Source organism: Bufo gargarizans, chromosome 3 (genome assembly GCF_014858855.1).
Source record: "Bufo gargarizans isolate SCDJY-AF-19 chromosome 3, ASM1485885v1, whole genome shotgun sequence".
NCBI classification, from domain to species: Eukaryota; Metazoa; Chordata; class Amphibia; order Anura; family Bufonidae; genus Bufo; species Bufo gargarizans.
This window is the reverse complement of record NC_058082.1, coordinates 527977644-528001793: the sequence shown is the minus strand read 5'-3', so window position 1 is coordinate 528001793 and position 24150 is coordinate 527977644. Positions and strand designations below refer to the sequence as shown.

Sequence of the window (24150 nt, the reverse complement as noted above, 5' to 3'; positions counted from 1 at the left end):
GCAAGCCATCATTAGGTTGAAAAAAAAAAAAAAAACAACACAGGAGGTAGGTGTATGTGTGTCAAAGAAAACATTTAAGAGAAGACTTCACCAGCGTGAATACAGAGGCCTCACCACAAGATGCAAACCATTAGTGAGCCTCAACAACAGGAAGGTCCGATTAGAGTTTGCTAAATGACATCTAAAAAAGCCTTCACAGTTCTGGAACATCCTATGGACAGATGAGATCAAGATCAACTTGTACCAGAGTGATGGGAAGAGAAGAGCATGGAGAAGGAAAGGAACTGCTCATGATCCTAATCATACCACCTCATCAGTGAAGCATGGTGGTGGTAGTGTCATGGCGTGGGCCTGTATGGCTGCCAATGGAACTTGTTCTCTTGTATTTATTGATGATGTGACTGCTGACAAAAGCAGCAGGATGAATTCTGAAGTGTTTCAGGCAATATTATCTGCTCATATTCAGCCAAATGCTTCACAACTCATTGGACGGCGCTTCACAGTGCAGATGGACAATGACTCAAAGCATACTGCAAAAGCAATCAAATAGTTTTTTAAGGGAAAAAAGTGGAATGTTATGCAATAGCCAAGTCATTTACCTGACCTGAATCCGATTGAGAATGCATTTCACTTGCTGAAGACAAAACTGAAGGGAAAATGCCCCAAGAACAAGCAGGAACTGAAGACAGTTGCAGTAGAGGCCTGGCAGAGCATCACCAGGGATGAAACCCAGCGTCTGGTGATGTCTATGCGTTCCAGACTTCAGGCTGCAATTGACTGCACAGGAAATCTCGCGCTGTTCAGAATTCGGCGCAGGTGCGGTGAGGAAGCTGGCAGCCGGCGATCGTCTTTCCCTCACTGCGCCTGCGCCGAATGGCGCGGGATTTTACCAGAGCACAGGGCTGGCAGACAGATTCTGTTGTAACTGGGGGCATAGATAAAAATAGGAATAGGCTAGTTAGGTTTAGCTGAAATTAGCGCATTGCTAATGTCAGCTAGCTTAATAGGGTTAAATCTGGTGACAGAAACCCTTTAAGGACCAAAGAGGGACAGGGGGACTTGGGTCAAAAAGAGGGACTGTCCCTCCAAAAGAGGGACAGTTGGGAGGTCTGTCATATTGCAAGCTTTCAGAGCACAGGGCTCCTTCTCTCCCCTGTATGTCCTGTAAATGTTCTGCCGCCTGCTTCTCAGTCTTCCATTTGTAATGTGCCTGAAGAAGGAGTCCTGTGTTCTGAACGCTTGCAATAGGATTTTTCTGGCTAGCCAATAAAGGTATTATCACTCCTATGATACTTTTGTATTTATTAACATAAAGGTGTTCAACATTACATAGTTTTTTCCTGGCTAACACGGTACTATGCTATTCTCGCCGCTCTTTGCAATGAAAAGGATGACATTTGGTGCAAATCTACAACAAAATCTGTAACATGGAGGATAACATATGGATTTTTGCCATGGATTCATTGCGCACAGAAAAATCCACATGCAAATTTGCACGGGGAAAAAAATGATATTCTTTAATGTGATGTGATCACAGCCAAAGCCTGCTCGGTATTTTTTGTGAAAAATGGTGGCATCCTGCCATAATCAAAAGTTGCCAAGTTTACCACTGAAGGAGATGCTCTTTTGGCAGAAGTGTAGCTAAAAGGGCGTGGAAAGGAACTTTCTGCAGAACACTGCTGCATTCGCTTTCATTTTTTTATTTTTTAATAATATTCACAATGGATTGTTTGTGGTGAGAGATAAAATGATTATAAATGAAGAAACGATTAAAAACGGTAGTCATAACCTTTTTCCAAAGCAGGCTACTTTACGTGTCTCCATGGTAACCACTGTGAAAGCCAAGCATCTGAACCGGAAGCTGTTCCCGGCGCCCTAACTCCGCCCACATCCCAGATTGCCTAGCGGTTCGGTGAACTTCCTGGCTGAATGTGCGGGTAACGGCGGGCGGTGGCAGCTGCAGAGGTAGGTGCGGGCCCGGAGCGGTCGCCTTTGTGCTGATTCATGACCTTATTATTAGGCTCAGACCCTAGGCGCACTCTGCTCCTTATCTCTTGGAGTCCGGTTACCGCCCCAGATAATAGAAGATAGAAAACTCCTGAGGTTTTTTCAAGATTACTGATCTTTACACATCCGGCTGTGGTTGGTGACGTTTCGGCCTCTATGGGCTTTTTCCAACTGGTGCGGTTGGTGACTGTGGGTATCATAGAGTGGAGATGATGTGCGTCCATTGATCTGAGCATCTCCACCACCTCCACTCTTTAAGGGAACCTGTCACTGGGATTTTGTGTATGGAGCTGAGAACAGGGGTTGCTAGATGGCCACTAGACCATCCGCAATACCCAGTCCCTATAGCTCTGTGCGCTTTTATTGTGCAAAAAAAAAACCGATTTGATCCATATGCAGATTACCCTGAGATGAGTCCTGTCCAGCGTAAAGGAGCCCAGCACTGCCCCACAACCTCAGAATCTCCTCCCAGCTCGCCGACGTCCGAAAGCCAGTGCGCTGTAATCTTGCGATGCACGAGCTAGCGCATGCGCAATACCCAGTCCCCATAGCTCTGTGTGCTTTTATTGTGTGTGTGTGTGTGTGTATATATATATATATATATAGCTACTAATGTTTCTGGAGTCCAGCCACGCCCACTGTGAAGGAGCCCAGCACCGCCCCGCATCATCCGAATCTCCTCCTTGCTCCCCAACGTCGCAAAGCTAGAGCGCCGTAAACTTGCAATGCACGAGCTAGCGCATGCGCAGTGTCTGCATAGTGTTCCTTCCCTGTGCTGGCATCAGCCTCAGGGTACGAACTGCGCATGCGCTAGCTCACGCATGGCGAGATTACGGCGCTCTAGCTTTCTGACGTCGGGGAACAAGGAAGGGATTTGAAGGATGCGGGGTGGTGCTGGGCTCCTTCAGTGGGCGTGGCTGGGCTCAGAGTCAGGAAACGCTGGACTCCTCTAAGGTTAATTTACATATCTATAAAGTTGTCTTTTTTTTTTTCACAATAAAAGCACACAGAGCTATGGGGACTGGATATTGCGGATGTGCTAGCGGCCATCTAGCAACCCATGTCCTCAGCTCTAAACCCAAAATCCAGGTGACAGGTTCCCTTTATGATACCCACAGTCACCAACCGCACCAGTTGGAAAAAGGCCACACAGGCCGAAGCGTCACAAACCACAGCTGGATGTGTAAAGTAAAGATCAGTAATCTTGGGAAAAGAAAAACTCAGGAGTTTTTTATCTTATATTTTTAGTCTCATGTAATATACGGTGCACATCAATGTCCTTATTAGTCTCATGTAATATACGGTGCACATTAATGTCCTTATTATTAGTCTCATGTAATATACGGTGCACATTAATGTCCTTATTAGTCTCATGTAATATACGCTGCACATTAATGTCCTTATTATTAGGCTCATGTAATATACGGTGCACATTAATGTCCTTATTAGTCTCATGTAATATACGGTGCACATTAATGACCTTATTAGTCTCATGTAATATACGGTGCACATTAATGACCTTATCATTAGGCTCATGTAATATACGCTGCACATTAATGTCCTTATTAGTCTCATGTAATATACGGTGCACATTAATGACCTTATCATTAGGCTCATGTAATATACGCTGCACATTAATGACCTTATTAGTCTCATGTAATATACGGTGCACATTAATGTCCTTATTATTAGGCTCATGTAATATACGGTGCACATTAATGTCCTTATTAGTCTCATGTAATATACGGTGCACATTAATGACCTTATTATTAGGCTCATGTAATATACGCTGCACATTAATGACCTTATCATTAGGCTCATGTAATATACGCTGCACATTAATGTCCTTATTAGTCTCATGTAATATACGGTGCACATTAATGTCCTTATTAGTCTCATGTAATATACGGTGCACATTAATGACCTTATCATTAGGCTCATGTAATATACGCTGCACATTAATGTCCTTATTAGTCTCATGTAATATACGGTGCACATTAATGACCTTATCATTAGGCTCATGTAATATACGCTGCACATTAATGACCTTATTAGTCTCATGTAATATACGGTGCACATTAATGTCCTTATTAATAGTCTCATGTAATATACGCTGCACATTAATGACCTTATCATTAGGCTCATGTAATATACGGTGCACATTAATGTCCTTATTAATAGTCTCATGTAATATACGCTGCACATTAATGTCCTTATTAATAGTCTCATGTAATATACGCTGCACATTAATGACCTTATCATTAGGCTCATGTAATATACGGTGCACATTAATGTCCTTATTAATAGTCTCATGTAATATACGCTGCACATTATTGTCCTTATTAATAGTCTCATGTAATATACGGTGCACATTAATGACCTTATTAATAGTCTCATGTAATATACGCTGCACATTATTGTCCTTATTAATAGTCTCATGTAATATACGCAGGGATCTCAACTCTCCCGGAGGTTCAGGGAGTCTCCCGCTATTAGATAGCGGCTCCCCCCATGTGAAATGATATCTCCCGGAAAGGTTTATCTCAGTCATATAGCAGAGCAGAGAGATAAGAGAAGTGACAGGACAGAGTTTAGATTACAGGTTGAATTAACCCTTTAGGGTCAAATTGGCTTCTCAAGGAGATATATATGTTAAAGGCATCCCTTCTGTCTCATTCAGTAGCTATATAACTATTGAAAGAGATGCATTTTTTTTTTAAATACATTTACACATTTAACCCTCCATTTTAATTATATTATTTACCCCAGTGTTAAATTCACACCCCCTGGATGCTTTAATCATATATATAAATATGATAATTTGGGGCAGGGTAATGAGCCCGGTCCTCCACACCATAGAGCAAAGTGTGCAGATACTTCATATGTTTGGAAAATGTAATAAAAAGTTCGTGAAAAAAAACCTCCCTGAAATGAGAAGTGCACCTCCCTGAAATGAGTTTTTGCAGGTTGGGATGTCTGTATACGGTGCACATTAATGACCTTATCATTAGGCTCATGTAATATACGGTGCACATTAATGACCTTATCATTAGGCTCATGTAATATACGCTGCACATTAATGACCTTATCATTAGGCTCATGTAATATACGCTGCACATTAATGTCCTTATTAATAGGCTCATGTAATATACGCTGCACATTAATGTCCTTATTATTAGGCTCATGTAATATACGGTGCACATTAATGACCTTATCATTAGGCTCATGTAATATACGCTGCACATTAATGTCCTTATTAATAGGCTCATGTAATATACGCTGCACATTAATGTCCTTATTATTAGGCTCATGTAATATACGGTGCACATTAATGACCTTATCATTAGGCTCATGTAATATACGCTGCACATTAATGTCCTTATTATTAGGCTCATGTAATATACGCTGCACATTAATGTCCTTATTAATAGGCTCATGTAATATACGCTGCACATTAATGTCCTTATTATTAGGCTCATGTAATATACGCTGCACATTAATGACCTTATCATTAGGCTCATGTAATATACGCTGCACATTAATGTCCTTATTAATAGGCTCATGTAATATACGCTGCACATTAATGTCCTTATTATTAGGCTCATGTAATATACGGTGCACATTAATGACCTTAGCAGGATCCTCTGGCCACAGTTTTTCAATGAAATACAGCACCAACCAGATAAGAAACAACAAAAACCCTTCCCTAAAATCAAACCTTTATTCATCCCCTCAGGACCACTAACCCCAAGAAACTAATCTGTCCCTTCCTTTTCCTACCTAAAGCGACATAGCCGCCTATAAAGTCCTTTATAAAAGCCACATACCATGAGTACCGTACCGCAGGATCGGTCCACACATATCAAACTTGACAGATTTTAATCATGACCCTTAATCTTGAAGTTTGTGGACCGATCCTGCGGTACGGTACTCATGGTATTCACAGTAATAGTAAAGACAGCTCTCACCTATTCCTCTGCTAGACGAGCAAGGATACTGCACCTGGTTGCGGTTGAGACAAATAATGAAAGACTAATCCAGCTCCACGTCATCGCAGGAAAAACTTTATTCATGCGGTGAAAATCTTCAAATACGGGACAGTTTCGTCAACGCATTTCAGACCATGTAACAATTTTGGTCCTTCTTCATGACATGTACTCATGGTATGTGGCTTTTATAAAGGACTTTATAGGCGGCTATGTCGCTTTAGGTAGGAAAAGGAAGGGACAGATTAGTTTCTTGGGGTTAGTGGTCCTGCGGGGATGAATAAAGGTTTTTGATTTTAGGGAAAGGTTTTTGTTTCTTATCTGGTTGGTGCTGTATTTCTTTGAAAAGCACAATGATAGCGTTATTTATGGGACAGATGGCTCCATTACTTTAGACTACCACTTGCCTTCTTTGGACATATGGGAATCTGAGACAACCTCCAGATCACCAGCTTCTGCATTTCTCACATGCTCTAGCAATGGATTTCACGACTGAATTATTTTTCTAGTATTTTCATAAAAACTTGCTGTGTGTGGTATCGCTGCTCAGATTCATTTATTATACCAGGCACAGCTCATAGACAGGTGTAGCATTGAAGACAACACTAGTGTTTTTCTAATCCTGGACATCTCCTTTAAATGCCAGGATGTTTGGTTTACTAGGATAACTCGGTTCTTGATGATGTTTCTTATTTTCTACAGGACTGTCTATACTATGGCTGCCGCAACCATAGTGCGTGATACATCTGAAGCTGTGGAGCTATGTCAACTGCATGGGCTTTATCTAAAGCCCATCTCAAAATTGATCATCAGCGTGGCGCTCCCTCAACTGAAGCAACCTGGCAAATCCATCTCAAACTGGGAAGTAATGGAGCGTCTTAAAGGCATGGTGAATAACCATCAGTTCTCCACATTGCGCATTTCCAAAAGCACCATTGACTTCCTACGGTTTGAGGGAGAAGTGGAGAACAAGAGCTTAGTCAAAGCTTTCATAGCAGCTCTGGATGGTAAAAGTATCAAACTAAGTGGCTTCACTGATATTCTAAAAGTCAGAGCTGCCGAATATAAAATAGATTTCCCCACAAGGCACGACTGGGACTCTTTCTTCCGAGACGCTGAAGACATGAATGAAAATTCACCCGGAGAAAGGCCAGACACAATTCATTTAGAAGGCCTTCCTTGCAAGTGGTTTTCTTCTAAAGATTCTGGCACTGAGAAACCTACAGAAGGAGCCCTTGTAAAGGTTTTCAGTGTGTTTGGTGACATTAGGAATGTGGATATCCCCATGCTTGACCCCTATAGAGAAGAAATGACTGGCAGGAACTTCCATACGTTTAGTTTTGGTGGCCACTTGAACTTTGAGGCTTATGTACAATACAAGGAGTATGTTGGCTTTGTGAAGTCAATGAATGCTTTGCGTGGTATGAAGCTTATGCATAAAGGTGAAGATGGAAAGGCTGTGGCTTGTAATATAAAGGTAGGTGGCCTGGGTGTTCCATCTGTAGTGTTATGGTTCCTATCTCCCCAGACGTTGGCACAGGTTTCATACACAAAGGTCTCTAGTGGGCCAATTAGCAAAGCTGACTCATTATCTGAAAATTATCGTACTGTTCCTCAAGGGAGTGACAGAACATGCACTTCTTAATACACTGTATTTCAGGTAGTATGGATTTCTGCATTACGAGCCTTATCCAGCTGGTTTTCCGGAAAGTGCATGAATAAAACTAGGCGTTAGAACTCCCCTTGTCAGTAGGGGACGTCCTTAGTCAGAATTCTTCCCATTGTTCTCAGGTTCCCATTGCTGCAGTTTGGATGATAAATCACTGCAGCATAATCCTAACATAATCAGACAAGCATCAGCAACCGGGGACGATTAAAGGGGTATTCCCATCTCGGACATTGGGGGCATTTCCGTAGGAGGTGGCACCTGCACCTATACTTAGAATGGAGTTACCATCTTGCACCTCGGTATGTTATAAACAGAAAAGCCTTTTGTTTTATGTCACCATATCTAACTATATCAGCGAAAGGTATTCCCTAGCGAGGTAAAATCTGTTGTTATTCTGGGTAATGGCCCGATAAATCTATAAACGTACCTAGTATATTGTACCATCCTTTGTATATGAAATGGGTGTGGATTATCTATTATTTTTGGCACCTTTTTTCACTATACAGCTGTAAATAGTGATTGCATTTTGTCCCTATTGAGTAGATTCGCTACTGTTAGTATTATTAAGTAATCACTATTTTAGTAATGTTCCATAAAATTTAAAATATTTGAAAAGGAATTGAGTATTACTCATTGTGTTATTGACTATATTAGAATGCAGCCCGCAAACTGTTAGAGGACGCACCATGCGTGCACGGCCGCCCTCCCTTCATCCCTATGGGAGCGTGTAAAATAGCTGAGCAGCACGCTCTGCTATTTTCACAAGTCCCATTGAAATGAATAGGAAGCTCACCGCACACGCGCAGCCACCGCTCCGTTCACTTCTCGGCTATTTTCCTTGCTCCCATAGGAATGAATGGAGGGCGGCGCTCATGCGCAATGCGCCTTCCGGCACTTTGCGGGCTCCATTCTAGCAATATGCCCCCAATGTCCAAAATGAGAATTCCCCTTTAAGTATTTTAAAGGTGTGTCCACATCATGGTGTGAGGGATCCATTGTGTGACTGATACAAAGCGTGACCAACCAACCCCAATGACTGCACTCCAGAAGTTGGTTTCTGTGTAGGGGAGGAGCAGCTGCACGTGCCATCAGGAAGGAACTTTTCTTCATGTTGGCACGCCCCACCAATCTGACTCTTATCGCCTATCCTATGGATGGGGGATAATTTCTTGTAATGACACATCCCCTTTAATGGGATTCTGTCACCAAGTTTTTGACTATAGAGATGCGGACATGCACGGCTAGATCGCCGCTAGCATGTCCGCAATATATCTGTCCTATAGGGCTGTGTGATTTTAATTTCTTTAAAAAAGGATTTTATAGATATGTAAATGAGTCTTGTATGTGTCCAAGGGGCTGTACTAACCTTCTTGGAGCCCAGCCGTGCCCAGCCACGCCCGCCTATGAAGGAGCCCAGCACCGCCTATGTCCTCCGAATCTCCTCCTTTCATCAACTATAGATTGCCGTAATCTCGCGATGCGCAGTGCCGGTATAGTGTTCCTTCCCTGTGCTGGCATCAGCCTCAGGAAAAGAACTGCGCATGCTCAAGCTCGCGCATCGCGAGATTACGGCAATCTATAGTTGATGAAAGGAGGAGATTCGGAGGACATAGGCGGTGCCGGGCTCCTTCACAGGCGGGCACGGCTGGGCTCCAGGAAGGTTAGTACAGCCCCTTGGGCACATACAAGACTCATTTACATATCTATAAAATCCTTTTTTAAAGAAATTAAAACCACACAGTCCTATAGGACAGATATATTGCGGACATGCTAGCGGCGATCTAGGCGTGCATGTCCGCATCTCTATAGCCCAAAACTTGGTGACAGAATCCCTTTAAAGGGGTTGTCCACTCTCGTTCAAGTCTGTGGGAGCAGTAACCAGCTCCTTTCACTGCGCAAGGGAGGGAAGTACTCCCTATCCACTTGCAAAGGAGTGGACAACCCCTTTATGGGCAATTATCAAGCTTAATCCCAATTTTCTCCCTTTTTCTTGATTTTCTTTCTACTCTCCAGCATTCTCATAGTGCAAGGATCAACAGCTTTTGGCGTTACACCTAAGGTGAAAGTACGACTCCAAGCATGATGACCACTCAATAGGCTGCTCTTGAAACGCCATTAGAAGTGAATGGAACATGCTGGGAGCTGTAGTTTCACGTTGGCTGAAATGCTGGAGGTAGCTAACCCCTGTCATAGAGGGTAAAAATCTGGCATTTATTATCTTTCAAAGGTTTCATTCGACACAACCAAGCATCTGAGTGAGGCATCTATTAAAAAGCGCCAATTTGAGCGACAAAAATTACAGGAACTAGAGCAGAAGCGAGAGGAGCAGAAGAGAAAAGAGAAGGAAGCTGAAGAGAAACAAAAGGAGGAGGAACGGTAAGACCACCTCAGATCACTCGTGTGAATTTACAACTTAAATGGACAGATTGTCTTGCTAACATGCACTGTTTGTCTTAAAGCAAGCAAAAAGAACTGGAGGAGCTGGAGAAAGAGAAAAAACGGAAGGATAAGATAAAAAAGAAGGAGGAGAAGCAGAGAGAGCGGGAAGCTCGCAAGAATAAGAAAAAACTACAAAAAATGCAGGCAGAGGAACAAAAGAGATTGCAGGAGAAAATCCGATTTGAGGAGAGAAAGCTTTTACTGGCTCAGAGGAATTTGCAGTCCATCAGGTTAATTGTGGAGCTTCTAAGCAGAGTGAAGGTGAGCACCTGTTCATGTAATGGGCTTTCTCTAGTGACTAACTTTTCCATAAGAAACTCGTCTCTCCTGCAGAAACCAACATGACACGTAGACAGCATAACAGGGGTTCTACAGTCAAAAATGGGTTGCATTGGGCTCAAAGGGACTTAAAAACATGAAAGAACCAATACTTACCCTCAGCAGTCCTCCAGTGCTGATGTTCTGGCTGCTTCGTTGCTCACTGATCTCCAGTTGTCTTGGCTTGACATGCCAGGAAAGGCTCACTCGGCTAACTGCTGGCCTTAGTGAAGACCTACCTCAGCCAGTAATTGGCTGAGCAGGGTCTCTCCTGGCATTTTCCACCTGCCAAGTCGGGACAGGAAGGACCATAGATTACAGTTCCCTTAACCGTTTACCTCCACCATTCCCGGCCCCCTTGACAGAGACCTCCACAACACCCCGCCGCCCCCTTGACAGAGACCTCCACAACACCCCGCCGCCCCCTTGACAGAGACCTCCACAACACCCCGCCGCCCCCTTGACAGTGACCTCCACAGCACCCCGCCGCCCCCTTGACAGTGACCTCCACAGCACCCCGCGGCCCCTTGACAGTGACCTCCACAGCACCCCGCGGCCCCTTGACAGTGACCTCCACAGCACCCCGCGGCCCCTTGACAGTGACCTCCACAGCACCCCGCGGCCCCTTGACAGTGACCTCCACAGCACCCCGCCGCCCCCTTGACAGTGACCTCCACAGCACCCCGCCGCCCCCTTGACAGTGACCTCCACAGCACCCCGCCGCCCCCTTGACAGTGACCTCCACAGCACCCCGCCGCCCCCTTGACAGTGACCTCCACAGCACCCCGCCGCCCCCTTGACAGTGACCTCCACAGCACCCCGCCGCCCCCTTGACAGTGACCTCCACAGCACCCCGCCGCCCCCTTGACAGTGACCTCCACAGCACCCCGCCGCCCCCTTGACAGTGACCTCCACAGCACCCCGCCGCCCCCTTGACAGTGACCTCCACAGCACCCCGCCGCCCCCTTGACAGTGACCTCCACAGCACCCCGCCGCCCCCTTGACAGTGACCTCCACAGCACCCCGCCGCCCCCTTGACAGTGACCTCCACAGCACCCCGCCGCCCCCTTGACAGTGACCTCCACAGCACCCCGCCGCCCCCTTGACAGTGACCTCCACAGCACCCCGCCGCCCCCTTGACAGTGACCTCCACAGCACCCCGCCGCCCCGGGTCGCCAGAGGTCCGGTTTTAGGCAGGACAGTCTGGCTTTCAGACTCCCTGTCCTCCGTCTGGCGCAGGGCCTGGACAGAGACAAGGATGTCCTTTTAAACAGCTCACTCTCAGACAGCAGCACTGAGCTGCAGGGAGAAAGTCACCCTCCCTCCCACCCCTGCAGCTGACAGAAGTTGATTTTTATCTTCATTTTTTCAATCCCTGTCGGCTGCGGAGTGTGTGTAGGGGGGGTTGGGGTGGCCCAAACCGGGTAAAGGGCATGTCTTAGCGGGACCTGGGGCAGGGTTTTTAAGTCTGTCTTTTGGGGGTCGCCTCAATGGCCACCCTACCTGCCCCCTGAACTGTGAGCTCCACAGCACTTCGCTCCCTTAACAGCGTCATCCACAGCTCCCTGCCCCTTTAAAGGAAATCTGTCACCAAGATAATCGCTATTGAAGTAAAGCCATAGCACTTAGTACCTTATTTCTAGATCTGCCTTTGTTCCAGCAATAGATGTTTTCTATCTTCTGAAAATCCAGTTTATTTGATATGCAAATTAGCCAGTAAGGTGCCCAGAGGGGCATCACTGTTGTAGGAAGGAGCCCAGGCACGCCTCCTGCTAATGCCCAAGCCCGCCCGCCCTCATGCTAGGAGCAGGGAAAAGGGGGGCAGAGTTATGGCTTTAATGTGATGTAGGAGGGGTGGGTGAACACATTGTGGCAGGAGGCGTGCCTGGGCTACTTCCTGCAAGAGTGACACCCCTCTGGGCACCTTACTGGCTCATTTGCATATGAAATAAACTGGATTTTCAGAAGATAAAAACACCTATTGCTGGAACAAAGGCACATCTGGAAATAAGGTACTACAGTTGCAAGAAAAAGTATGTGAACCCTTTGGAATGATATGGATTTCTGCACAAATTGGTCATAAAATGTGATCTGATCTTCATCTAAGTCACAACAATAGACAATCACAGTCTGCTTAAACTAATAACACACAAAGAATTAAATGTTACCATGTTTTTATTGAACGCACCAGAAAAAGTATGTGAACTCTTGGATTTAATAACTGGTGGAACCTCCTTTGGCAGCAATGGCTTCAACCAAACGTTTCCTGTAGTTGCAGATCAGACGTGCACAACGGTCAGGAGTAATTCTTGACTATTCCTCTTTACAGAACTGTTTCAGTTCCGCAATATTTTTGGGATGTCTGGTGTGAATCGCTTTCTTGAGGTAATTCCACAGCATCTCAATCGGGTTTAGGTCAGGCGTATTTTCTTCTGTTTAAGCCATTCTGTTGTTGATTTACTTCTATGCTTTGGGTTGTTGTCCTGTTGCAACACCCATATTCTGTTGTGCTTCAGCTGGTGGACAGATGGCCTTAAGTTCTCCTGCAAAATGTCTTGATAAACTTCATTTTTCCTTCGATGATAGCAATCCGTCCAGGCCCTGACGCAGCAAAGCAGCCCCAAACCATAATGACCCCACCACCATACTTCACAGTTGGGATGAGGTTTTGATGTTGCTGTGCCTCTTTTTTCTCCACACATAGTGTTGTGTGTTTCTTCCAAACAACTCAACTTTGGTTTCATCTGTCCACAGAATATTTTGCCAGTACTGCTGTGGAACATCCAGGTGCTCTTGTGCAAACTGTAAACGTGCAGCAATGGTTTTTTTTGGACAGCAGTGGCTTCCTCTGTGGTATCCTCCCATGAAATCCATTCTTGCTTAGTGTTTTACGTGTCGTAGATTCGCTAACAGGGATGTTAGCATATGCCAGAGACTTTTGTAAGTCTTTAGCTGACACTCCAGGATTCTTCTTCACCTCATTGAGCAGTCTGCGCTGTGCTCTTGCAGTCATCCTTACAGGACGGCCACTCCTAGGGAGAATAGCAGCAGTGCTGAACTTTCTTCATTTATAGACAATTTGTCTTACCGTGGACTGATGAATAGCAAGGCTTTTGGAGATCCATTTTTTAACCCTTTCCAGCTGTATACAAGTCAACTATTCTTAATTGTAGGTCTTCTGAGAGCTCTTTTGTGCGAGGCATCATTCACATCAGGCAATGCTCCTTGTGAAAAGCAAACCCAGAACTGGTGTGTGTGTGTGTGTGTGTGTGTGTGTGTGTGGTTTTTTTCTTTTTTTTTTTTATAGGGCAGGGCAGCTGTAACCAACACCTCCAATCTCCTCTCATTGATTGGACTCCAGTTGTCTGATACCTCACTCCAATTAGCTCTTGGAGATGTCATTAGTCTAGGGGTTCACATACTTTTTCCACCTGCACTGTGAATGTTTACATGGTGTGTTCAATAAAAACATGGTAACATTTAATTCTTTGTGTGTTATTAGTTTAAGCAGACTGTGATTGTCTATTGTTGTGACTTGGATGAAGATCAGATCACATTTTATGACCAATTTGTGCAGAAATCCATATAATTCCAAAGGGTTCACATACCTTTTCTTGCAATTGTAAGTGCTATTAGGCACGCCTTTAAAGCTGACCTACAGCAGTGAAGAAAAATGGCTGGGTTGTTATGGAAACCTGGTGTAAAATGATATGTGGAGACTAAGGGCATACAAGCTTCTACAGACGTGGACAAAATTGTTGGTACCCTTTGGTCAATGAAAGAAAAAGTCACAATGGTCACAGAAATAACTTTAATCTGACAAAAGTAATAATAAATTAAAATTCTATAAATGTTAACCAATGAAAGTCAGACATTGTTTTTCAACCATGCTTCAACAGAATTATGTAAAAAAATAAACTCATGAAACAGGCATGGACAAAAATGATGGTACCCCTAACTTAATATTTTGTTGCGCAACCTTTTGAGGCAATCACTGCAATCAAACGCTTCCTGTAACTGTCAATGAGACATCTGCACCTCTCAGCAGGTATTTTGGCCCACTCCTCATGAGCAAACTGCTCCAGTTGTGTCCGGTTTGAAGGGTGCCTTTTCCAGACTGCATGTTTCAGCTCCTTCCAAAGATGCTCAATAGGATTGAGGTCAGGGCTCATAGAAGGCCACTTTAGAATAGTCCAATTTTTTCCTCTTAGCCATTCTTGGGTGTTTTTAGCGGTGTGTTTTGGGTCATTGTCCTGTTGCAAGACCCATGACCTGCGACTGAGACCAAGCTTTCTGACACTGGCTAGTACATTTCTCTCTAGAATTCCTTGATAGTCTTGAGATTTCATTGTACCCTGCACAGATTCAAGACACCCTGTGCCAGACGCAGCAAAGCAGCCCCAGAACATAACAGAGCCTCCTCCATGTTTCACAGTAGGGACAGTGTTCTTTTCTTGATATGCTTCATTTTTTCGTCTGTGAACATACAGCTGATGTGCCTTGGCAAAAACTTCGATTTTTGTCTCATCTGTCCACAGGACATTCTCCCAGAAGCTTTGTGGCTTGTCAACATGTAGTTTGGCATATTCCAGTCTTGCTTTTTTATGATTCGTTTTCAACAATGGTGTCCTCCTTGGTCGTCTCCCATGTAGTCCACTTTGGCTCAAACAACGACGGATGGTGCGATCTGACACTGATGTTCCTTGAGCATGAAGTTCACCTTGAATCTCTTTAGAAGTCTTTCTAGGCTCTTTTGTTACCATTCGGATTATCCGTCTCTTAGATTTGTCATCAATTTTCCTCCTGCGGCCACGTCCAGGGAGGTTGGCTACAGTCCCATGGATCTTAAACTTATGAATAATATGTGCAACTGTACTCACAGGAACATCTAGTTGCTTGGAGATGGTCTTATAGCCTTTACCTTTAACATGCTTGTCTATAATTTTCTTTCTGATCTCTTGAGACAGCTCTTTCCTTTGCTTCCTCTGGTCCATGTCGAGTGTGGTACACACCATATCACCAAACAACACAGTGATTACCTGGAGCCATATATATAGGCCCAATGGCTGATTACAAGGTTGTAGACACCTGTGATGCTAATTAGTGGACACACCTTGAATTAACATGTCCCTTTGGTCACATTATGTTCTGTGTTTTCTAGGGGTACCATCATTTTTGTCCATGCCTGTTTCATGAGTTTATTTTTTTACATAATTCTGTTGAAGCATGGTTGAAAAACAATGTCTGACTTTCATTGGTTAACATTTATAGAATTTTAATTTATTATTACTTTTGTCAGATTAAAGTTATTTCTGTGACCATTGTGACTTTTTCTTTCATTGACCAAAGGGTACCAACAATTTTGTCCACGTCTGTATCTATAATAAAATCCCTGTGTGAGTGCGCTGTGTCAGTGTGTGTGTCACCAGTTTTGCACTGGGCATGCGTGGCATCCAATCAGGACACAGCGCTATACGCAAGTTTCCCTGCAGCCTGACTGCCCATATATACCTCCGACGCCACGGCTGCCCTGCCGCCGTCTGCTCCTGCCACAGTTCCCCCGCCGCCGTCCACTCCTCTCTCGGCTCCAAAGATGCAGAGTGCGCAGCACCCCCTACCCCTTTCAGGATGGCAGAGTGTTAGCTGTACTGTCCAGCTAACACTCTGCTTGAAATGGCCGTTTAACCCCTTCCATGCCTTGGTCCTTAGGGACAACTGTTGTGGCAGCATCCCGGTGGTTACCATGGCAACCGGAAGCTTTCACATGCATCTGGCTTGCTGTGGTATATCTAAGCCTGATCCGGCTTAGTGTGAGTTCAATACACTGCAGTACACTATATAGTGTACTGCAGTGTATTGTAAGCCATCAGACCCACTGGATCTTCAAGATTCAAGTGGGTCTGGGCACAAAAAAAGTAAAACAAAAACAAATAAAACTTTCTATATACACACATAATTGGTTAAAAATGTAAAAAAACAAAAAAAACACTAAACATGTTTGGTATCACCGCGTCCGTAAGGACCTGATCTATAAAATGATCATGTTACTTTTACCGCATGGTAAACACCATAAAAAGAAAAAATAAATGGTATAAAGTGATCAAAAAAGTAATATGTATCCAAAATTAGCACCAATTAAACCGTGACCTCATCCTACAAAAAATGAGCCCCTACATAAGCCAATTGTCCAAAAAAATAAAATAAAATATGGCTTTCAGAAAATGGAGACACAAAAACGATAAGGGTACTTTTTTTTTTTTTTTTTTTTCAAACATGCTTTTATTGAATAAAATAAAGATATTGTCATGTCCGTAACGGCCTGCTCTATAAAAATAGCATGTGATCCAACCCATCTGTTGAACACCATAAAAGAAAATGCCAAAAGAGCCATTTTTTATCACCTTACATAACAAAAAGTGTAATACCAAGCTATTGAAAATTCATACGTGCCCCAAAATGGTACCAATCCAAACCATCTTCTCTTCCATCAAATAATACACAAACACACACACTCAACTTTCTATATTAGATTTGAACGTGTTTTCTAGTTAATTTAGTAAGAATCGTCCAGTAAAGGGGCTGTCTCACTTCAGCGAATGGCATTTATTATTTAGAGAAAGTTAATACAAGGCACTTACTAATGTATTGTGATTATCCATATTGCTTCCTTTGTTGGCTGCCTTTGTTTTTCCATCACATTATACAGTTATTGTTTCCATGGTTACGACCAGCCTGCAATCCAGCAGCAGTGGTCGTGCTTGCACACTATAGAAAAAAGCAGCAGCCTATATGAGCTCACACAAGCACAGCCACCACTGACGGATTGCATGGTATAATGTAATGGCAAAAATGAATCCAGCCAGCAAAGGAAGCAATATGGACAATCGCAATACATTAGTAAGTGCCTTGTATTGACTTTCTCTACATAATAAATGCTACTTGCTGAAGTGAGACAACCCTTTTAAGGTGAAATAATCCCCACTTCAGTTACATTGTGTACTCTGGAAAGCCATTCAGATTAATTGAATAGACTTTATCTTGGCCTTGTTTCGTAGGCTGCAAAGATTTGTGAGCAGGAGGAGAAACAAGCAGAGAGAATTCGTCTCTTGCAGCTGGAAGAACGGAGAAGGCAACAGGAGACAGAACTTAGGCGAGTTGAAGAGGAGAAGCAACGAACCCTAAGCTTACATCGGAAGGAGAGAGAGTTGAGAGAAAAATTGTTAAACAGTCTACTCAACAGGAACTTGTACTCTGCTTCTCAAATGCAAGAAGACCCTAAACCACAGCAGATTTACCCTCTCAACCCCAGTGAAAACCTCCCTCCTGACGCTATGAACTATGTCACATCTACCTCAACACAAACCCTACCAGACTACGAGCCACTCCGGCCTTATATCCACTATGCAACTCCAACTCTTCATGCAGTAAATGGAGCCTGTGTAGAAGACGCCCGACTCCAGGAATACAAACAGATGAATATCATGAATCCAGGCCGCCCTCTGTATTCACTCACCAGCATTCTAGGCAATAAGATGCATCAGGAAAATTCAGGAAATAAAGATCTAGATGTACTGTTGAAGGAAAGTGAAACGCGTCCTAGTAAAATAGACGACACTCATAGACAGTCTAAAGCTAGTAAGCATAGCCACACTCAGGATACAGTGCACATGTATAAGGCAAAACACAAAAGGGACTTGAGTGGAGAGGAGGATGATCACAGAAAGTTGAAGAAGTCGCACAAAAAGCATTCCTCTAGAGATCATAGCCCACGGAGAAGAAGTGTCAGCTCAGAACGTAGCAAAAACAAAGGGAGGGAAAAGACTAGGCATAATCATAAAGAGAAGAAGCATCACCGAAGATCGTACAGCAAAGAAAGGAGATCCTGGAGTAGTTGAATGTGCTAGGTCTTCAACATGCTCTCCACGCATGGTCAGGAAGCATCCTCACTTAAAGGGGTTGTGCTCATTTGGGGATGGGCGGAGTTGGCATACCCTGCCTCCTGGGCAGACCTGCAAAGGGAGGCATACTTACCTCCTTCCCTCTTCGGGCTCCACTCAGGTCGCTGAATGTAAACTTCCAGTTTGACGCCGCTGTGGCCAATCGGTGACCAGCACCTCTTGCATCATGTAACCATTTGACAGGTCACAGCGATTGGCTGCAGCAGCGTCAAACCCGGAAGGAGAGCTCAGGAGGCGGGATCCAGCGTTGGGAAGCAGGTAAGTGTGCACAGCTCCTTTTAAAGGTGTTTTAATACTGAGCTCAGCTTCCACTGACAAAAATGGGAGTTGAGCTGCACTAACCTGGCATGGCCACTACATACTGCACAGAGCTTCTGGCTCCGTACACTGTGTTTGTCCCGGTGGCCGTGACTCTTAGTAGCGGCTGCCTAGTTAAGGGGGTCAAACCACCACTGATCCTGTAAGGATAGGTCATAAATATGGAAAGCTGGAAAAGACTAGTGAGAAATCCCATATGAAAGCAGAATGTACAAACTGCTGTAGCTACCATGGCAGCTGCTATGGGTCCCGCAATCTCAACGGGTCTGAAGTCTAAATGAATTTTGAGGTGTTGCCTGGGGTATGATTCATTTAGGCTCCCGAGTGATGTTGGTATTTTGCAGCTTATGTTATTCTTCAGCATATAAGTCCTCTATCACACATCAGTTAGTAGCAGATGTGTGCTGTCTGGGGTCTCCACGGGTGGTGGGGCCATGGTGACATCACAGGCCCTGTTTTTGTCTGTGATTACGGATCCCTCATGCACATTATAGTCTATGAAAACCATGGGCACAACACAGGCCATCCGTGTTTGGTATGTGTTTTTTACAGATTGTAGCTAGGATATGCTCTGGAAGGAAACTTTCAGCCTAGCAGTGTACATAGAATAGAATGGCACGCGGATAATTTTTCGGACATCTTCCCATCTTGTCACAGGTGGTGTCATGGACACAGACATGTGAAAGAGGCCTAAGGGTGAGGACACACTTGATGGTTTACTTGTATTTTGTTTTGTGCAACTTGTTGGCCAGGTGTGCCACTAACTTTAAAGGGGTTTTCTGTGACTTTTATATTGATGACCTATCTTTCAAGTGAATGGGAGCAGCGCTGCAGTAACCAGGCATGACCACTACACCGTATACGGCGCTGTGACTGCTTCTGGTGCACAGCAGCTCCTGCAAACAGCTGAACAGTGGGGGTGCCAGAAGTTAAACCACCATCCATCATGTATTGATGGCCTATCCTAAAGATAGGCCATCGGTAGTAAAGCACTAGAAAACCGCTACAACTTTTCACATGGAGCTAGTAAATGTTCATTCTCAGAGGGGGCAGCATTCAGAATGTGGCTATTGGCCTTTTCTAGTTACGTCTCCTGATATCTCTAGCAACCAGGTCAACACAATTATTAATCTTTGCTCTCCGTCTACTGGTCAGATTTTTCTGCAATCCAGAGAACGTCTTTAAACTTGAAGTAGCTGTGACTGGTCTCAAGAACTGTACATAGTTTATTTTTATTCTATTTTTTACATTTTTTTTTTTTTAAAGGTCCATTTCAGGTTAATATAAGTACATGTCATGCACATTTTTTTTTTTTCTATGAATGACTGACACAATTTTTTTTAACTTTTTAAGGACCATATAGGATTACAGAAGGTTTTGGTTCTGGATAATAAAATATTTATTTTACCTTTATGTTAAACCTATTGGACTTGGTCTATTTTATTTGTATTAATAATTACACAGTTTATAATTTTACACTCATTTCTCTGTGCAGTACTGTAGATCATCTGTAGCTCTTTGATATGTTTTCAGAGGAAAACCCAACACACCCAGCTTCAGATTACCCAGGCAATACTTCTTATCTATAGCTTGCCCTTTTGGGAGTCTGTCCTCAGTAAAGTTGCTGTTAGGCTCCATTCACACATTCGGAATTTCGTTCTGCATTTTGTGGAACGGAATTGCGGACCCATTCATTCCTATGGGGCAGCATGATTATAGCTTTTTATTTCTTAAATATTTAAACTGACAAAAATTAATTATTGCAATGGGTTACCTATTTTGTGACTATCCTTTTCATATATAACATGTATAGGTTTGAGAAAACGGGGCGACTATGGTAACGGTTTCTGTTAGCGACGGCATTTTTAATATTTTTTTTTTACAAATTTTTTTTTGGCACATAATCTGTCCCCCAGGAGGTCATTAAAAGACCTCTGGAGGACACCAACTTTTATTTTTACTTTTTTTTTTTTCACTGTTTCCACTGTAACTGGGGCAACCATATGAGCCCCAGTTACAGGGGGAATGACACACAGGCAGAGCTGATCAAGGTCTCCTTAGACCCTACAGCTTTGCCCCTGCTCTAGACACGCCTGGCGGTCACACGACCACCGGGACTAACAGCGCTATCCTCCTGCCGACACAGGAGAAGACAGAAGCGGTAATAAACCGCTCCTGTCTTCTCCTCAGGGTCCCCGCTCTGCCTGTCGGCTGGGACCCGAACTGCTCCTGCTAGATTGCAGGAGCTTTAATATTAGCCCTGGATTAAAGCGCTGCCAGCACTTGTATATACAGTCAGGTCCATAAAATTGGGACATTGACACAATTCTAACATTTTTGGCTCTATACACCTTTGGTTGCTTTCGCAGTATGCGAAATACAAGAGAACCAGTTCCATTGGCAGCCATACATGCCCAGCCATGACACTACCACCACTATGCTTCACTGATGAGGTGGTATGCTTAGGATCATGAGCAGTTCCTTTCCTTCTCCATACTCTTCTCTTCCCATCACTCTGGTACAAGTTGATCTTGGTCTCATATGTCCATAGGATGTTGCTCCTGAACTGTGAAGGCCTTTTTAGATGTCGTTTGGCAAACTAATCTGGCCTTCCGTTTTTTTAGGTTCACCAATGGTTTACATCTTGTGGTGAACCCTGTGTAGTCACTCTGGTGAAGTCTTCTCTTGATTGTTGACTTTGACACACATCATACACCTTTTTCCTGGAGAGTGTTGTTGATCTGGCCAAACTGAAGGTTTTTTTTTTTTTTTCCACCAGGGAAAGAATTCTTTGGTCATTCACCACAGTTGTTTTCCGTGGTCTTTTGGTGTTGCTGAGCTCACCAGTGCGTTACTTCTTTTTAAGAATGTTCCAAAACAAACCACGCCTAATGTTTTTGCTATGTTTGATGGGTTTGTTGTGTTTTTTCAGCCTAATGATGGCTTGCTTCACTGATAGTGACAGCTCTTTGGATCTCATCTTGAGAGTTGACAGCAACAGATTCCAAATGCAATTAGCACACTTGAAATGAACTCTGGACCTTTTATCTGCTCATTGTAATTGGGATAATGAGGGAATAACAGACACCTCGCTATGGAACAGCTGAGAAGCCAATTGTCCCATTACTTTTGGTCCCTTAATAAGTGGGAGGCACATATGCAAACTGTTGTAATTCCTACACCGTTCATCTGATTTGGATGTAAATACCCTCAAATTAAAGCTGACAGTCTGCAGTTAAAGCACATCTTGTTGGTTTCATTTCAAATCCATTGTGGTGGTGTATAGAACCAAAAATGTTAGAATTGCATCGATGTCCCAATATTTATGGACCTGACTGTACGTGCTAGCTGCACTGGGCATGTATATAGCTGTATGGCAGTCAGAAAGGGGTTAAATAGACAGCAGTGCTCGTACAAGCGCTGCCTACTCTTCATTGTTTACCTGCGCGCCGTTGCAATGGTGAGCAGATGTAATTACATCTCAGCCTTCCCATTCACTTCTATGGACCGCTCCTTCCTGTTTACATAGGACGGAGCCATCCCATTGAAGTGAATGCGGACACCGTAGTTGTAATTACACCTGCTCACTGCTGCAGTTGTGACGGTGAGCAGATGAACAGTGAAGAGAAGGCAGTGCTTGTACGAGCACTGTTTTCTCTTCAAACTGCTGATCGGCGGGGGTTCCAGGTGGCAGACCCCTGCTGGTCTGATTATAGTTGACCGATTCTGAGGATAGGTCATCAATATAAAAAAAATGGACAACCCCTGTAAAGCAGACAGTGTTTTGTAGGGCTAGCTCAGCTAATTGTAATAATATCGTTCACTTACTAATCCATTGTTTCACTCTGGAGAAAAAGTTGTTTAATCCACGTGCAAATGAGCAATTAAGTGCATGGAGGAAGGGTCCAAGCCACTCTGTGCACCTTTACTCCTCCTGCTTCCTCTTCCTGTCACTCCCTCTCCTTTATTGAGAGGGCCAGGTGCAAGCATAGTCATCTTGCCTGGACCTGTCAATAAAGGAGAGGGAGGAGCCGAGGTGCACAGAGCGACTCGGGCTTGCCCTCGGTGCACATTACTGCTCATTTGCATATTGATTAAAAGTACTTCAGAATAAAGCAGTGGATCACTATGTGAAGGGCATCATTACATTCAGCTTAGCTAGCCCTACAAGGCACCATGCATGGTTTACCTGTGAATTTCATAGTGGCAAACTCAATGGGGTTTTCTCAGAACATAATCTGGATCTTTTGCAAACGGAAATAAATGAATTTTAAAAAAGCACTTTAATTTTGAATATTGTCCTGATTTCAGCTCCCTTCTCCTAAATTGTGTGGGGCTAAACATTCATGGCATAGCTGTAGAATGTGCCGTTAATGTGTGATCATCGCAGGTGTTAAAGGGGTTGTCTCACTTCAGCAAATGGCATTCATCATGTAGACAAAGTTAATACAGGGCATTTACTAATGTGTTGTGATTGTCCATATTGCCTCCTGTGCTGGCTAGATTCATTTTTATACACTGCTTGTTTCCATGGGTACGACCACCCAGCAATCCAGCAGCGGTGGCCGTGCTTGCACACTATAGAAAAAAGTGAGACTGGAGCTTTTTCCTATAGTGTGCAAGCACGGCCACCGCTGCTGGACTGCAGGGTGGTCATAACCCCTGGATACGAGCAGTGTATAATGTGATGGAAAAATGAATCCAGCCAGCAAAGGAGGCAATATGGACAATCACAATACGTTAGTAAGTGCCTTGTATTAACTGTACCTACATGATGAATTTCATTTGCTGAAGTGAGACAACCCCTTTAAGGTTGCTGTACATTCTTGAGGTAAAAGTTAACAGCAAACATTTAAAAAAATCATCATAATAGCATTTCCCTGAAGTATCATTCGTCCTGCTCCCCGTGTGAATAAACTTGTATGGCGGAGGATGAATGCCTGTAACAGTTATTTATTGCAGTACCTGTAGTCTGCCACTAGAGTGTGCTGCCGCTTTTTCAACTGGATTCATAATATTTTGTAGAAATGCATTAAAGGGGATATCCAATATATCAGACTTCACCAAGTTCTCCCTCAGCGATCATACTGGCCTCTGGCCGGCTCTCCTTGATGTGCTGGTTCTGTAGACAAGGGAGGATGCACGTGCCCTCTGCATTCAATCTTTAGCAGTAACAGTGACCTGCTCGCCTTGTGTCACATAACCATTTTGGCTGCATAGGGCATGTGTGTCAGCCCCGACAACAGGATGTTAATATCAGGACACCAGCCTGAATCCAGCAGCGAGGACCAGGTAAGTAGGGTCACCACCGTGTTTTGGTCCCTCTGTGATGTCTGATATAATGTTAGATAACCCTTTTAAATATAAACCTTCTGTCTACATTACATATTAAGCTATACAGCTCCCTTTCTTCTGTGACCTTTGGCTTTGTTCACACTTGTGTTGTGGACTCCCC

General features: G+C 43.9%; 1 protein-coding gene across 1 annotated transcript; it reads left to right on the top strand.

Moving 5' to 3' along the window:
• Positions 1–1897: 1897 nt before the first annotated feature.
• AKAP17A (A-kinase anchoring protein 17A) lies at positions 1898–21171 on the top strand. Its single transcript, XM_044287199.1, has 5 exons — positions 1898–1965; positions 6696–7470; positions 9890–10038; positions 10122–10362; positions 17475–21171. The coding sequence occupies exons 2-5, from the start codon at positions 6709–6711 to the stop codon at positions 18312–18314; spliced, it is 1992 nt and encodes a 663-aa protein (XP_044143134.1). The 5' UTR covers positions 1898–1965; positions 6696–6708; the 3' UTR covers positions 18315–21171.
• The last annotated feature ends 2979 nt before the right edge of the window (positions 21172–24150 follow it).

What these genes read in the sequence shown, in the direction of transcription:
- AKAP17A (XM_044287199.1), top strand. Translation starts at nt 6,709, where the DNA reads ATGGCTGCCGCAACCATAGTGCGTGATACATCTGAAGCTGTGGAGCTA. An exon ending in CTGTGGCTTGTAATATAAAG is followed by an intron (nt 7,471 to 9,889) that starts GTAGGTGGCCTG and finishes TATCTTTCAAAG; the next exon opens with GTTTCATTCGACACAACCAA. An exon ending in AAACAAAAGGAGGAGGAACG is followed by an intron (nt 10,039 to 10,121) that starts GTAAGACCACCT and finishes TTTGTCTTAAAG; the next exon opens with CAAGCAAAAAGAACTGGAGG.